Below are 15,247 nucleotides of genomic sequence, written 5' to 3'. Positions count from 1 at the left end.
TATTAGAAACACTTGTGAGAAACAGTGAATGTCAGCAGAAATCTTTGGATGGTGTCTCCGAGGGGAAAGTGCTCTCAGTCCCAAAATTAAGTTTGGTGTAATTACTGGGGAAGGGGAACCCAGTAACGTGGCAGGGACTGGCACAGTGACCCTCAGTGTGCCCCTGCTCACGTGTGAAGCCCCCTCCGTGCGGCTGCGGCTGGAGGCCAGCTTCATGGGCTGATGGAAACCAGGCTGGATTATTTTTTTTTCCCCCTTTTTTTGCTTTTTCAGCGGATAGCAGCTGCAGACCTCGGACCAGGCCTGATGTATTTTGGATGCAGCATCCATGGACAGCTGGACATGAACGAAGATGGGCTCGTGGACTTAGCTGTCGGCTCTCTGGGGAACGCCGTGCTGCTCTGGTTAGCTGCGTCTCATTTGGCACTGCCCCTGCCCCAATTTCGTTGCAATTCGCTCACGTTTCCAGGGGAGAAGTAACCTCCCAAAAATCCGACCCGTCTTTCCAGAATAACAACCCCTCTCCAAGCAGGGCCAGGGGATTTCAGATGCAGCAGAGCCCTAGCAGGACATCGGGGTTGTTTTGTGCGCAATTTCCTTGTTAGTTCCCCAAGAGCTTCAAAGCAGTGATTTCATCTGTGATGATTCGCTCAGATTCCCTCTCTCCTTACTTAACAAAGCGACTCGGTATTTTCCAATCTGATTAACATTTTTAAGGCCCCTTGAGGCTGTTAGGACGGAGGTAGCTGCCCCAGCAGAGTTGTGCCACCTGCACCCACCCCGGGGCTGGCTTCCAGACACGCTGATGTGGGTGCAAGGGGCCGAATCCTGCCCTCAGTGCTCAGCCTCTTCACTGCCATAAGCAGGAGGCCAACGCATGCTGGAGAATTTATTCCTCCAAAATTACACAGCCGAGCTGAGGGCAGGTCAGCACCTCGTGGTAGCCTTTGGGAACGGTGTGGAAAGGGCTCCCCTGGAGACGTGGGAGCCTCCCAGGGGCTGCTGAGTCGTGCGTGGGTGCCCCGTGCTGCAGCGACCTCCCGGCCCTCGCTCACCCCCCCAGGTCCCGCAGCGTCGTCCAGATCAACGCCAGCATCCGCTTCGAGCCCTCCAAAATCAACATCTTCACCAAGGACTGCAAGCGGAACGGGAAGGATGCCACCTGCATGTCGGCCTTCATCTGCTTCACCGCCGTCTTCCTCTCGGCCCACTTCCAGACAGCCAGCGTGGGTAAGCAGCGGGGCTGCTGGTGCTGCAAAACCCCCAAATCACTCATTACGGGGCTCTCCAGCCCCGAGGGAGATCCCAGCTCGGGGAACCAGCCAGGAGCTTGGTGTGTTTGGGTTGTGCACACCACCAGCAGCCTCAAACCCTTTTTGCTCCTGGCTAGCATAGCGGGGACCCCGCTCCGCCGCTGCGCCATGCCAAGGAGCTCCCCAGGGACAAACTCTTGGCAGGGCTCAGCCTCCTCTCACCTCTGTCCCAGGCTTGCCTGGCCATGATGTATGTGACAGCGCTGTTCTCAGCACCTCGCAGCCCCCACGGCAGGGCAGGAGGGGACGTGGCTGTCCCGCAGACCTCCTCCATCCTTCCCCTGCCGCGGGACACATCTGCGGACCAGATGTGCGCCCTGCTGAATGGCTCAGGGGATCTTTACGGCCGGGTTGGACGGCTCTGCTTTGAAAGCCCCGCACGTAGCCGTGACCCTGCGCCCACCCAGGGGGTGCCCGTGGCTCAGCAGGAGGGGACGAGGGCGGCTCAGCCCCCGGGACCCGGCAGCAATCGCTCTCGCAGGGCGTTCCGGCACGGGAAAAAGCAGGTCATGAGCAGAGCCAAATTTATTCATTTTCACGTGATTTCTACCCAGAAATGCCTCCCTGTGGGCAGTGCTGCTGCCAGCTCTTTGCTTCCCTGCACGTTTTGTGCCATGGTGCTGTGGTGGGTGCAGATTCCTCCTGCTCAGCACCGGCTGGGGACCCTCGGCTGCTGCCCCTGCGCTGCAGGAAGCAAACATCTGCAGCAAAGCCGCGGGGAGAGCACAGCAGTACCTCCAGAAGGGTTACAGGCCAGCACGTGGACATATGAGCCAAATATTTATATATCCTGCACTAATTTTACTTGGTCTTGAAGTTCCTGGATTGACCTGGAAAGTGGATGCTTATTCCAAAGAAATTCGGGTTAAAGGCAACAGCAGCCAAATCAAATTTCCCCGCGGCGTGCCCCTGCCCTCCACCCCTAGAGGCATCTCAGCGCCTTGCCAGCAGGACTGGAGTGCACAAAAGCCCAATTTTTAACCCGGGGTCGGTGCACAGGAGATGTGAGGACGGGGAGAGCCCTGAGCCGCCCTGCTCTCGTTGCAGCGCTGCACTACAATGCCACCATCGACGAGCGGCGGTACACGCCGCGGGCTCTCCTGGACGAGAGCGGGGAGCGGCACGCTCACCAGGCACTGGTGCTGCTGGCGGGGCAGGAGCACTGCGACAGGCTCCACTTCCACGTGCTGGTAAGTGGGGACAGGATGGGATGGGATGGGATGGGATGGGATGGGATGGGATGGGATGGGATGGGATGGGATGGGATGGGATGGGATGGGATGGGATGGGATGGGATGGGATGGGATGGGATGGGATGGGATGGGATGGGAGCCTCTTCTGCGGGGCTGTGTCTGCCCCAGCAAAGCCGCTCTGCTCGCGCAAAGCAGTGATGCAGTGGGGATGCATCAACAGGGCACTGGTGGGGGTGTCGATGGCCTCAAGTGGCTGGAAACAAGCCTGGGCCATGAGCCTGGATTTATTCACGCTGGGTTTGATGTGGTTGGGGGTGTACTGGGGCCGCGGAGCTGCAGCACGGGCTGCATCACACCCCAGCTTGCTCCGTGCGCTCCTCTACAAGCCACTAACCATGCACCAGGGACAGCGTGCACTCAGTGCCTGGATCAGACTGGTCCTCCTGCTCCAAAATCCATGAAAATTCATTTTTATTTTCCGTCGGGAGCCACTGCATCCCCGTGCCAGCCCCCGCTGCTCTCATCCTCTGCAGCCCAGACCATCAGGTTCATCTCCCTAAGCGCAGGAGCCAGCAAAACCCTCGGCATGGCTCGTGGGGAACAGCTGATGCACAAACCTGGCCAAAATCAAACATTCCCAGAGAATGATGAGAATTCTTCAGAAGCCAGCGAGGGCTGAGCTGCCAGACTGGCCCGGCCCCAAACCCCAGCCTGAACTGCCATGAACTTCTGGGAAACTCGGTTCTGGAGCCGGAGCCGGGGATTGAGCTCCAGAAGGAGCTCGGTGCAGAGCAGCCCAGCGCACCTCGTGCGTTAGGGGCAAGGCACGGGGGGAGCTGGGAGAGGTCCTGCCCCTTTCAGCCGTGCTCTCTGCCTGTCCCAGGACACGGCTGACTACGTGAAGCCGGTGACGTTCTCCGTCGACTACGAGCTGGAGCACCCCGAGAGCGGCCCCATGCTGGACGACGGCTGGCCCACCTCGCTCAAGGTCTCGGTACGTGCAGCTCCCTCCCCTGGGGGCCTTACCAGGGGCTTTGCAGGGCAGCGGGGGAGGAATCCTTGCTGGCAGCTGGAGCTGAGCAAAATCCACCCAGCAAGGGCAATCCTGCAAAGCTCTTCCAGAGGCTGAGCATCTCCGTTTCTTGTTTCCCTGCCGGGTGGTTTTGCTGTGGGATTTCAGAGCTCTGGCTGCCCGGCAGGTGGGGTGCTGCCCTGGGGTCTGCCCCTGCCCAGTTTTATGTGGCTTTAAGTGGAGGGAGAAAAGGGGAGCTTAGCTGCTGAAGGCTGGGTGCATATCAGGAGTGATTAGCGTCCCGCAGGGGTGCTGGAAGCTGGAGGGGCTCAGGAACTGTAGAGGACACCAGTGTGCAGAGCTGTAGCTGAAAAGCCAATTTGGGGCTAAGCTTGGTCAGTGGGCTTATCTCTGGGGGAACCATCTGCTGCTTTGTCTTGGGGCTGTGACCCCCATCCCTCCTGTGATCACAAGATGTCCAGGACCCCCTGCAGCCTGCGGCTCACGGCCAGGGCACAGAGCATCACCCCGCTGTCTTGTCGTCCCCACCAGGTCCCGTTCTGGAATGGGTGCAACGAGGATGAGCACTGCGTCCCTGACCTGGTCCTCGACGCCCGAAGCGATGTGCCCAGTGCCATGTGAGTGGGTTCCACCGAGCATCCTCCCCCCTAAATCTGGCTCCCTAAATCTGGGGCTCTGCAGCCCCAGTGACCACCAGCAGCTGGGACCTGGTCCCCGGGGACAATTCTGCTCCTGCTGCTGGTGGAACAAACTGGTGTCTGGTCAGGGAGCCCACAAAGCTCCTGATATCTGGTGCCGTGGTGATGGGCCCCAAAGACAAATCAGTAAATAACAGGGGACGAAATGCGAGGCTGGCGTTACCCGCCTGGCAGTCGTAGGCTTGACTCACACAGCAGAAGTAATTACACGCTGGGTCTGATCCCTTAAGGAGCTTTTAAAGGTCATCCCTCAGGAGCACAGGAGCCCGAACCTCTGCTCAGAGCTGGTAGAAGGGTGATTTCTGCTGAGAAAATCACTTTTGGGTTTACTCGTTGGAATAGACACGTTCCCTCAAAACGGCGCCCTGGCTGCTCTGCTCTTAAAGGGAGGAGGCAGCCCTGATGTGAAACCTTTTATAATTTCCTTTCCCCGTATTTTTTATAAATAAAATTAAGGCCCAAGCACTCACCAAGTCTGCAAAATCACTCCGTGTTCTGCCTCTGCAGTCTGTTGGTGAACTTCCCTGGACGGCGATCTCAGCCTGGCTGGAGCTAAATGCTGTCCTCACTCTTTGTCGGTGGCATCAGATCTATTTTATTTTTACTCCTCGGCTGCATTACGGGTGGATAACTTGGTCCCACACAGCTGGACACCATTATGCAAAAAATCAGAAGGAAAATAGCGTTCCTCTTTGGTCCACACAAGGAAGCTGTGATTCCTAAACTCCCCCGGGCAGGGGCAGGGTCCCAGGGGCAGGGTCCGTGCCCGAGTCCCGTGGGATTCACGGCCACCTCCTCCCGCAGGGAGTACTGCAGGAGGGCTCTGCGCCGGGCTGTGCCCGCCTGCTCCTCCTTCAGCCTCTCCTTCGACGCCTCCGTCTTCGTCATCGAGAGCACCAGGAGGAGGGTGGCCGTGGAGGCGACGCTGGAGAACCGCGGCGAGAACGCCTACAGCACCGTGCTCAACATCTCCTTCTCCAGGAACCTCCAGTTCGCCAGCCTCATCCCCAAGGTGCGGCACCGGGGCTGTGCGGGGAGCCCCTGCTCAGCTGGGGAGCCCAAAACCAGAGCCCAAAATTTCTCTGCCCCTCGTAAATTTGGCATGCGTACGGGCTTGGCTCCTGAGCATCCGTGGCCTCTTTATTTTGGAAACACAGAAACGCTTTCATCTTCCGAGCCTGAACTAAGGTCAGATGCAGATGAACCGATTTTCCCCTCTTTATTTTCCTACTCCAACGGTTTAAAAATACTCGCTGCACGTGGCCAAGTTCCCGTCAGGGCTGCATTGCTGCAGCTGAGGTCCACCTCCTGCACACAGGGGCCAGTAGCCACATGGCCAGCGCTGCTCCGTGCCATAGGCACCCTGCCTGGGCACCGCTCCTGCCCCTCGTCCACCCAGCCCTATGCAAACCCTCTCCCAGCGAGGTCTGGGAAAGCTGCTGATGGTGCTGAGCCCCCTCTGGTCCCCCCCAGTGACTTCATACCCGCCAGCGGGTGGCGTGGCCCACAGTTTGTTTTCCTAAGCCCTGTGCCAACAGAAAATTGTGGGGCACGCCGCCCGCAAAGCGAGAGGGGAGCGTTTGGTGATGGGTTCCTCCCAATTAACAGAGGAAGAAAAGCCCACGATGCTAGGTAACAGGGAGAGCAACGCAGCAGCGGTTACCGAAAACATTTTCATCTGGTTGCAGAAGCCTCGTGCTGCCATCAAGCAGCTCGCCAAGCAGAGGGAGCCGGTCGGGAGCAATGGGCAAAAGCTCCCCAGCCCCGCTGGCGAGCTGGAGGGCGTCCCAGCAGCAGGCACCCAATTATTGAGACGAGCTAATTAATTCTTGCCCCTTAGCCAGTGGCCCTGCAGAATAACATCTGTAGTTATCTCACGCTTCCCTGTGAGCCGTGATCACAGACAAATCGTCTTCCTGACCACGGTGCCAAGAATAATCAGATTTATTCGCTCATCTCCGTAGCTGAATTTTGGCAGAGGATTTCACTGGGGAGGCTGGAAGGTGTGGGTTAGAGGTGCTGCTCTCCAGGAATGGCCCTGCCAGCCTGCAGGGAGGCTTTTGCTTGCTTGTTTGTGTTCCCCAAAAGTTACTGCCCCTCTCCCGAGGCACAATAGCTGGCTGGCTCCGTGAAGTGTGTGGCTGTGGGGCTGGTGCCCGTGGCCAAACCCCACGTCGTGAACACCCCTCATCCCGTTTCAGGATGACACAGACATCAACATCGACTGCATGAGCGACGAGAAGCACCCCAACAAGCGAGTCTGCAACGTGAGCTACCCCTTCTTCCGAGCGAAAGCCAAGGTAAGGCAGTTCCCCCGAAAACAGCTTCGCTTTGGGAGCCCCAGGTGTGCAGGGGGAGGGGGGTGCCACTTCATTTTCACCAGCGGGACCCAAATTTTCCACTCTGCCTTTCCACTGCGCCTTTTCCTGACTCGGATTAACAAACACAGAGCCACCACGCTCCCCGTGAGATGCCACCTGCCCTCCCCACGTGCCTGCAGGCATCCGCCCGAGCCCCTCGTGATGAAATCTTTCCAACCACCACGTCCGGCCAGAGCCTTCGCCTGTCAGGAGCTCGAAAATGACAGACGAGCTCCAGGCACCTCTCTGGGCTTTAAAGCTCCCAAAAAAAAAATAATAAACCCCTCTTGGATGCCTGTGGCCATGTGCGAGGAGGGAGCAGCCCGACTCCCCATGACCTACGGGGGCTGGGAATGCATCTGCGTGGCATCAGGTAGGCCAGGTCCTGCCAAGACAAAGACAAGCTGGAAATGGAAATTTGGCCGGCGAGCAGCAGGAGCGCTAATATTATAATCAGCTGTGCCGTCCCAGACAGTTTGAGGTCATTGCCACGGCTCGCGCAGATGTGACATTTATCACATTTTATTGTTGTTGGCCTCCGTCCCCCGCCAGCGGACCCCGTGCTGCAGATGTGCGGTGCCGGCCCCTCGCTGCCGGTCCCCCGGAGATTTCCCTCTTTTAAGGGGATGCTTTTTTTTTTTTTTGTTCTCCAGCCTCAGAGCAAAAAATGCAGCTCGGCGTAGGCAGAGAGCAAATCCTGCGTATCCCCGGCACGGCCTCGCTTCCCACGGGGAGGGCAAGGCTCTGCCCAAAGCCCAGCAGCACCCCCCCGGCTGGCACTTGGGGGTTTTTCCCCCTTAATATTTTCTCCCATCTGTTTCCAACCCCCGCAGGTAGCTTTTCGCCTGGATTTTGAATTCAGCAAGGCAATTTTCCTGCAGAGCATGGAGATGTACCTGACTGCCAACAGGTTCACGCTTGCTTCTTCCCTCTGCTGCCTTCGCACGGGTCTGCAATGTCATTGGGACATCACCTGCCCTGATCCTGCCACCTTTCCCACTGCAGCCAAGCTGCTGCTGCCTTCCCCCCCCCCTCTCCATTTGCAGCTGGAGCTGTTTTGCTGGGGGGGCCAGACCCTGCAGTGCTTTGCTTGGTGCTGGGCTTGCTGCTTGCATAGCTGTAGGTGGTGCTGGAGGCATCCAGAAACCCTCCTCAGGGAGTACCCGCATGGAAACCCAATTTCTGTAGGTTATTGCAGAGCCCTGCATTTTTATTTTAGGCTATTTTTATTTACCTGTAGATTATAATCCTCATTTTTCCCCTGTGTGGGAAGGCCGGGCAGTCACTGCCAGGTCCTGCGCTGAGCACAAAGGGTCTCTGGCCACCGCTGCTCCCCGCAGCCACTCGCTCAGCTGCAAATATTCCCAGGAAAAACCTCTCCTAGCAGCCTCGCCAAACCCTCCTCACTCACTCGTCTCGCGCAGGTAAATTTTTCTGACAGCCAAGTGAAACCTCGTTAGGGTTTGTTTCTCGTTTCCATCAATCACCGTGGCAGAGAGCAGCCAAGGGTTTTCTCTGCCGGGGCTGGTGCGCGCGGGACCGCTTTGCTGCTGCTGCTGCGTGTGAAACCTTCCTCCAAAAGCTTGGCTTTTATGGCCTTGGGATCATAAAAGGGAGTAAGATTGCTTCTTTTTGAGCCTTGGCCATAAAGCAGAAGTTGAGCCCTTCCCCATGTGCTTCCTGCACCCCCCAAAAAAAAATAACCCCCCGGGAGGTGCTCACCCCATGCTCCGCTGGTGTTTCAGCGACAGCGAGGAGAAGGAGAGCACCAAGGAGGACAACGTCGCCCACCTCAATTTCCACCTCAAGTACGAAGCCGACCTGCTCTTCACCAGGTGAGCAGGGGGACAGGGCTCGGGGGGGTGCGAAGAAAGCACAAAATTGGGGGCAAAAAAAAAGAAAAACCGACAGCCAGAAGCAGGGAGGTGCCGCACGCTTCACGGCACTTGGACACAAGGGTGTTATTAAATAAGGTGTGAGTGCGATTTTTTTTAAGGGGGAAAATCGACTTTTTGTAGGTATTAATGGTCATAGCATGTGTTAGCAGCCCGTGCCGGGGCTGTAAAGCTGTGTCTGGGCCGGTAGCCACGCCACTTAAAATCATCTCACCAAAAGGACGCAGGGAGGGCGCGCATGGAAGGGGTTTGGGCACCGGCATCAACTAGAGCAGTGTCTGTCCGCTGTCCAGAGCAAGAAGGGAGCTCAGGCATAGACGATAATTTATTAACCCGATTACAAGGAAAAATACGGGCCCAAGCAGCACATTCCCTGGCACTGCTCGCCGTAATTCTTAGCAGGTTTTGGAGACCTTCAGCCACTCTTTTTTTATGCGCGAGGCAGCGGGGCACAGAAAATAAAGGCACTTCACTCCATAAATTTTCCATGGGGGGAGGGATTCTCAATTTAATAAATGCCAAAATCACCTTTATGGGAGAAGGGAGAACTTGGAGGAAAGGTAATAGCACAAAAGCCTCAAGTTTGGGCATCCTGGAGAGGAAAAGGGGGAATCGTTTCAAGGAGCCCTGGGGCCCTGTGCCGGGGCAGCTCGCCCATCGGGTGCTCCTGGCTCCTCTCCCCGCTCTCCAGCCTCCAGATATAAATGTGATTTGCCTCCTCTGATTTATGTGAGATTCAAAGCACCGAGCAAGGCCTTGGATGTCTCCGTTATAATAAAAAAAAATCTACAAAGAAGGGGAAAATTCTGCAGAAGAGCATGAAAATCCTCTGTCTTTTTTATGTGAGGCAGAGGCAGGCGATGGTTTCCAGCCCAGAAGCAGCCAGACGGACCCAAGGTCCTCTCCTTGGGGCACTGGCTCTGGGTGGTTTTGGTGGTTTTGGTGGTTTTCAGCTGCTTATCGAGGTGCTGGAGGTGCTGGGGGTGGTGCAAAGGGGCTTCTTCATGCTCTGCTTGCTCCGAGCCCCCATCACGACTTGTCCTCCTCGGTCACAACAGGGCGTCCAGCCTGGACTACTACGAAATCAAATCCAACAGCTCCCTGGAGAGATACGACAGCATCGGCCCCCCCTTCCACTGCACCTTCAAGGTAAAGCAGGGCGATGTCCCGGGCTGGGACGTGGTCACCCTGCCCGTCCCCTGTCCCCCATCCCTGTCCTTTGTCCTCGCAGCTGCAGAACCTGGGCTTCTTCCCCGTGGAGGGGGTGACCATCAAGCTCACCGTCCCCGTGGCCACCAGGGCGGGCAACCGCCTCCTGCTCCTGACCGAATTCGTGGTGGACCAGGTAGGAAGGGGGGGTTTCGGCCCCCAAAAATCCAGGTGGGTCCCTCGGCAGCGGGTGTGGAGGTGGGGATGGGGGTGCCCCATTCTCTGTAAGCTCCCCTCCCGTGCTCGCAGCGGTGCGGACGCCCCTATTAAAGTCTTGGCTCTTGCCCTGAGCTTCTTCTCTCTGCGTTCACTTGGCTGGAGACGTGGAAAATGGCAGCAGCCAACGGGTTTGGTCCAAGAAGCTCTCCCTGCTGGACCTCCCTCCGGTATGGAATGAATTCGTGAGGGTCTTGAAGGAGCCGGCTGTGCCTGGGGCGCACCGGGGGCTTGAGCGGCTGCAGAAGCAGCGACAGAGCTCGGAGCAGACCCCGAGGAGGAGAGCTGTGTGAGGGGTGGGCATCGAGGGCAGCTCAGGCTCCTTTGGGGTATTTTGTGTGCTGCAGTGACAGCAGCACCGCAGCCTGATGAGAGCAGTTGGGAGAGCCCCGTGTGGTGCCCCACACCGTGGTCACCCCCATGTCCCCCCTGCGGGGCCGCGGTGCAGCGATGAGATCCCCAGACATCAGCAAAGCCCCGGGAGGTTTGGGTCCCCCCATCCCATCAGGATGGGTATGGGACACAGGGAGGTGACACCAGCGTGTCCTTGTCCCCATCCCTGCCTACTCCTCCCCAGGAGAACACAACCTGCAACGTTTGGGGGAACACCACCGACTACCGCAGCACACCCACCGAGGAGGACCTGTCCCGCACCCCGCTCCTGGTACGTGTCCCCATGGGCTGATCCCAGCCCCATGCTGAGCCCTGCCTCCCCAAACCACAGAGAAACCCCATGGAAGGGGTGCCCCACGGGTTGTCCCCTTCTCGGTGGCACAGTGGGGACGTGGGGACGGCACGGAGCCCGCAGGGGTGCTGCTCCAACCTCACCACCTTCCCCCCTTGCAGAACCACAGCAACTCCGACGTCGTTTCCATCGACTGCAATGTGAAACTAGCCCCCAACGAGGAGATGAACCTGCACTTGCGTGGCAATCTGTGGATGAAGTCACTGAAAGCAGTAAGTCCTCGCAAAGCAGACGCGTGGCTTTTGAGGAATACGCCCGAGGAGCCCTCACTTGGTGCAAACATGTTTGTTTTTATTTTCTCCTGCAATTGTTCTCTCTCCCAGGAAGTCTGGGTATGTGTGTGGTGACTTCTTTCAAACCTTATTTATTCCAACACAGGGAATTTAATCCCAAGCAATCCTTCTTGCTGCAATTAACCACCCTCACTCACTGACCTGCACGATCAACTGGGGCAAAGCCACGGGGGCAGCAGGGGGCACCCAGCCGGGGTTGCTGGGCTCTCTGCCACGCCTGGTGCTCAGCTCCAGCCTCTCTTTGTGCAGCTGAAGTTCAAGTCACTGAAGCTCACCACGAACGCCGCCCTCCAGCGACGCTTCGGGAGCCCCTTCGTCTTCCGCGAGGAGGACCCCAGCCGCCAGGTGAGCCAGGACCAGCCCCCAGGCTGGGAAACCCACAAAAAATGCGGGGCAGGACGGTGCCACGCAGCCCCAGCAGCTCTGGGGAGGCTGCAGCACCGAGCCCTGACCCCGCAGGGCAAAGCCCCGAGGATGGCAGAAGGGCTGGAGCCGGGCACCAGCAGCTCCCCAAAAATTCGAGCACCCTCAGCATCCCCACCATCACGTTTCTGTGCTCTTTGCAGATAACATTTGAAATCTCCAAGCCGGAAGAGTCGCAGATCCCCATCTGGATCATCCTGGGGAGCACGTTAGGGGGGCTCCTGCTCCTGGCGCTGCTCGTGCTCGCACTCTGGAAGGTGAGCAGCCCCTTGGGCCATCTATTTTGGGTGGCTGCGGCTCAGCAGAGCCCCCATCTGTGGTGTCCCACGCTTACCCCTTACCCCCAGCTCCACACCCACAGCCCCCCAGCACCACCTCATCCTCCTCTCACGGGGGTCCTGGCAAGAAAACAGCTTTGGACCCTCCAGTCCCAGCTCCGGGAATGCTCCATTGGGCATCAAAACCTTCTCCAGCCTCTTTCCACCTCCCCTGTATTAATATCTGGGGCCTGATCTGCCTGACAACACCCCTTGAAAAGCAAGGCACCCCCAGGCTGAAGTAACAGCGGGGTTTTCTCTTCTCTCTGATCCCTACAGCTCGGATTTTTTAAAAGCGGCAGCCGCAGGAGAGAGGCGGAGGAGGAGCAGAGTGCCAAGGTGCTGGAGTGATGCTCCCGGCGGGGCCGGGGGGCTCGGCCCCCTCTCGCCGCCCTCCTCGGCGCTCGCTGCTCAGCGGGAGATGCTCGTCTCGATGCCGAGGGACTTGGGGGCTGAGAGACGAGACGAGAACGCACCCCTTTGTGTGAAATCACCTAAACAGGTCCAAAACAGACAAACACCAAAAAAAAAAGACCAATGACACCAAAAAAAAAAATACCAAAAAAAAGAAAAACAAGAAGCAGACAAACCCAGCCCCTATGCCATGGGTTCAAACTGCTTTTAGGACAGCCCTGCCCTAGCAGGGCTGGCAGTGGTGCAGAAGGGACGGGGCAAGCGCGCACCCCATAACCTGGGGTGAACCAGGTGCAGCATCCCCAGGGGACCAATCTTTAGCAATTTCCATTTTTTCATGATTTTTTTTTTTTTTTAATTTCCATAGTGGGACTGTGTCAAACCCCAGGGCTCCCCTGCCCCAAGGAAGGGGAATCTCTCGGCTGGGGGGAAAAAGAGCAAACTTGGGTGGAAATAATGAATCCGTCCCGAGGGGCTGCGGGGTCTGGGGGGCTCCCACAGGGCACAGCGAAGCCGCAGCTCTCGGACTGCTCAGCACCAGCTACATGGAGCAATCAGCTGGAGGTTTTAATTTGCCTTCTTGATGCACTGAATACGAATAATAGCAAATTAAAGCACCTTAACGCATATCTCCAGCGTCCAGCTGTACATACTTATTCTAGAAATATTTGCCTGTTTAAGCAAAGGAGAAAAAAAAATCAAGAAATCTTTTTTAAAAATCTTTTTAAAAATTCAAAAAAAAAAAGTTCAAAGTGTTTTCTACAAACTGAGCAGTTTCGAAGAGCTTGCGTCCAGCAAGGGTCCGCACGTGTACTATAAGTGTATATATTTGGTGTCACGCCAAGCCAGATGGTCAGTGCTGTTCGACAAAAATCTTTCTTTTTGCATAACAGAATTATTTATGCTAATATTAATTTTATGAAGGAGAAGAAAGCATATGTCCACCTGATGTGTAATGAAGTGTGTTAAATACTGTCCTAGTATTTTTTAAGGATTAAAAACACGGTATTTTAAAAAAACAAAGAGCCTCTGCTCCCGTTCTCTGCTACCCCAACGCACTCAGGGTGTTGCTCCTACCCCTGGGATGAGGACCACAGGGCTGAGGTTTGCCACTGATTTATTATGGGCTGCAAGGGGTTTGCAGCCTTCTTTTAAAGGGATGCTGTCAGGTGGGACACGTGGCCAGGGGTTGTGGGTTTGGGGCCAGCATGTTGCAGAATCAGCCCCACTGATGCTATAAAATGGGGTGGGAAAAGGTTTTCTTTGCTGGCATCCTCACCTGGGGTGGAAATCCTAAATGGCACAGCTGTGGCTGTCCCTGGGACCGGCTGGGGTGCAGGGCTGCCCCGGAGAGCCAAAATCTGGTGTGGTGCTGGCACCCGCTGCCTTCGCCAAAGTGCTTGAATTTTGCAGCTTAATTTTTCTCCTTTCTTAGGATCCCCCAATTTTCCTACTGAAATCAGTCTAGAGCTTGATTCCTGGGGAAAAAGTCTCACTGCTGTTCAAGGCTTTGCCCAGAAGCATCCCAGACCTTGGTGCCGTGAAAATAGCAGCCATGCTAATTGCAATGCAGTCTGAAAAAGAAAAAATAATAATAGCTCAAGATCAGCAATGGCAGGGCCGTATCTTTCAGCAGGCAATGGGCAAGGAAAGCTCCCATGAGAGAAGAAACCCAAGCTCATGGCACCCATGGGTGCTCTGTGACGGGATGGGTGCTGAGTTGGGGGTTTTATTCCAGGGTGTGCGGCTGACGTGCAAGCTGTGTGTTTGTGCACAGGGTGTGAAAACGTGCTCAGATATTTCCCTTGACTTTATCAACACCGAACTGTAACATTAAGCTTCATGTCCAGCTCAAAGCAGCTATTCCTGGCTTGTTTTTCAAGATGTCTTACACCAGGGTGGCTCTGCAATGCCACAAAATAAGCATGGCAGCAGCAGGGATTTCCTCCCAGGGCTGGAAAAAGCAGGGCCCAGCCCATGCCCTGCCACACGGCCACCCAGCAGCAAGGGCGAGTGTGTGGGGGGCTCTGGGGAGGGAGGGGGTGTACGTACACATGGGGGGCACACACATGTACAGAAATACACAGACACCCCTCGGGATCTCCTGATCACAGGAGAGAATGTGCATCACTGAGGGGTGAAGGGGGGGTGAGAGAGAGTGTATCTGAAGTCTGAGTGTATTTTATATACATATATATGTATATATATAAATAAAGCTGTGGGATAGACACACATAGATACACACACCCACATCATCTACAATACGGAACACAGTCTCCCAGAGCTGAAAGCTGTGGAAAATAAGGAGATCTAGATATAGCAGTACATGTAGCTATAGATAGCTATAGCTACAGGAGATACAGCTATAGATATCATATAGACAGATACAGATACAGATAGATATAGATAGATATAGATACATGTGTATATGTATGCATGTATGTATGGGATATATCCATGTGTGCATGTGTATACGGGGATATATGGGGGTGTATTTGAATGAATGTGTGCACATGCAGCTAAATATACGTATTTTTATGTGTATGTATGTGTGTATCTAGACATATATGGTGTGTGTATATAAAAATAGGTCTGTGATGTGTGCATCTACATGTGTATACACAGAGGTGTGTCTGTGTGTGCCTGTGACTCTACCTGTACGTGTGCACCCCCCCTTACACATCCATACATTTACACCCCCGTTGCCCCCTGCCCAGCAGCCGATGCCCGCAGGCAGAGGCCTGGCCCCTGGGCCTCGCTGGGCACCGCCTGCCCGCGGCAAGAACAAAGTCCCTGTGCAGGCCCAAAATGAGGCATTTTGGTAAAATTTGCGCTAAGAAGTCATCAGCACCCCTTAGAGCTGTTTCTGGCTTGGGTCTCACAAGATTCCCACATGGGGAGGCTGCACCCAGGGGGCCACTTTAAAGCCTCAGTGCCCGCGTTAACATGAGGAGAGGATTTGTAACTGCCCAGCTGAGACCTGGTTAGAGCTTACACCCTTGGGGTCTGTGGTTAAAGCTGGTGCCCACCCATTTACACCACTGGGGTCTGTGGTTAAAGCTGGTGCCCACCCATTTACACCACTGGGGTCTGTGGTTAAAGCTGGTGCCCACCCATTTACACCACTGGGGTCTGTCA

The 15,247-nt window shown here is 55.9% G+C and overlaps 1 protein-coding gene across 1 annotated transcript in view; it reads left to right on the top strand.

The window, feature by feature from the left end:
* The window catches only part of ITGA11 (integrin subunit alpha 11), a 37,638-nt gene extending 25,398 nt beyond the window's left edge, over positions 1 to 12,240 (top strand). The window contains exons 15-30 of the mRNA XM_038184952.2: positions 274 to 404; positions 1,064 to 1,230; positions 2,361 to 2,503; positions 3,390 to 3,500; positions 4,071 to 4,156; positions 5,042 to 5,249; positions 6,439 to 6,537; positions 7,431 to 7,507; positions 8,343 to 8,432; positions 9,551 to 9,641; positions 9,724 to 9,837; positions 10,495 to 10,581; positions 10,764 to 10,874; positions 11,205 to 11,300; positions 11,522 to 11,635; positions 11,975 to 12,240. Coding sequence (XP_038040880.2) covers positions 274 to 404; positions 1,064 to 1,230; positions 2,361 to 2,503; positions 3,390 to 3,500; positions 4,071 to 4,156; positions 5,042 to 5,249; positions 6,439 to 6,537; positions 7,431 to 7,507; positions 8,343 to 8,432; positions 9,551 to 9,641; positions 9,724 to 9,837; positions 10,495 to 10,581; positions 10,764 to 10,874; positions 11,205 to 11,300; positions 11,522 to 11,635; positions 11,975 to 12,046 — 1,797 coding nt within the window. The 3' untranslated portion in view covers positions 12,047 to 12,240. The remainder of the gene's footprint in view (positions 1 to 273; positions 405 to 1,063; positions 1,231 to 2,360; positions 2,504 to 3,389; positions 3,501 to 4,070; positions 4,157 to 5,041; positions 5,250 to 6,438; positions 6,538 to 7,430; positions 7,508 to 8,342; positions 8,433 to 9,550; positions 9,642 to 9,723; positions 9,838 to 10,494; positions 10,582 to 10,763; positions 10,875 to 11,204; positions 11,301 to 11,521; positions 11,636 to 11,974) is intronic.
* The last annotated feature ends 3,007 nt before the right edge of the window (positions 12,241 to 15,247 follow it).

Source organism: Anas platyrhynchos, chromosome 11, assembly GCF_047663525.1.
Source record: "Anas platyrhynchos isolate ZD024472 breed Pekin duck chromosome 11, IASCAAS_PekinDuck_T2T, whole genome shotgun sequence".
In the NCBI taxonomy this organism is placed as follows: Eukaryota; Metazoa; Chordata; class Aves; order Anseriformes; family Anatidae; genus Anas; species Anas platyrhynchos.
The sequence above is the reverse complement of the archived record's forward strand: the minus strand, read 5'-3'. Positions and strand labels throughout refer to the sequence as shown.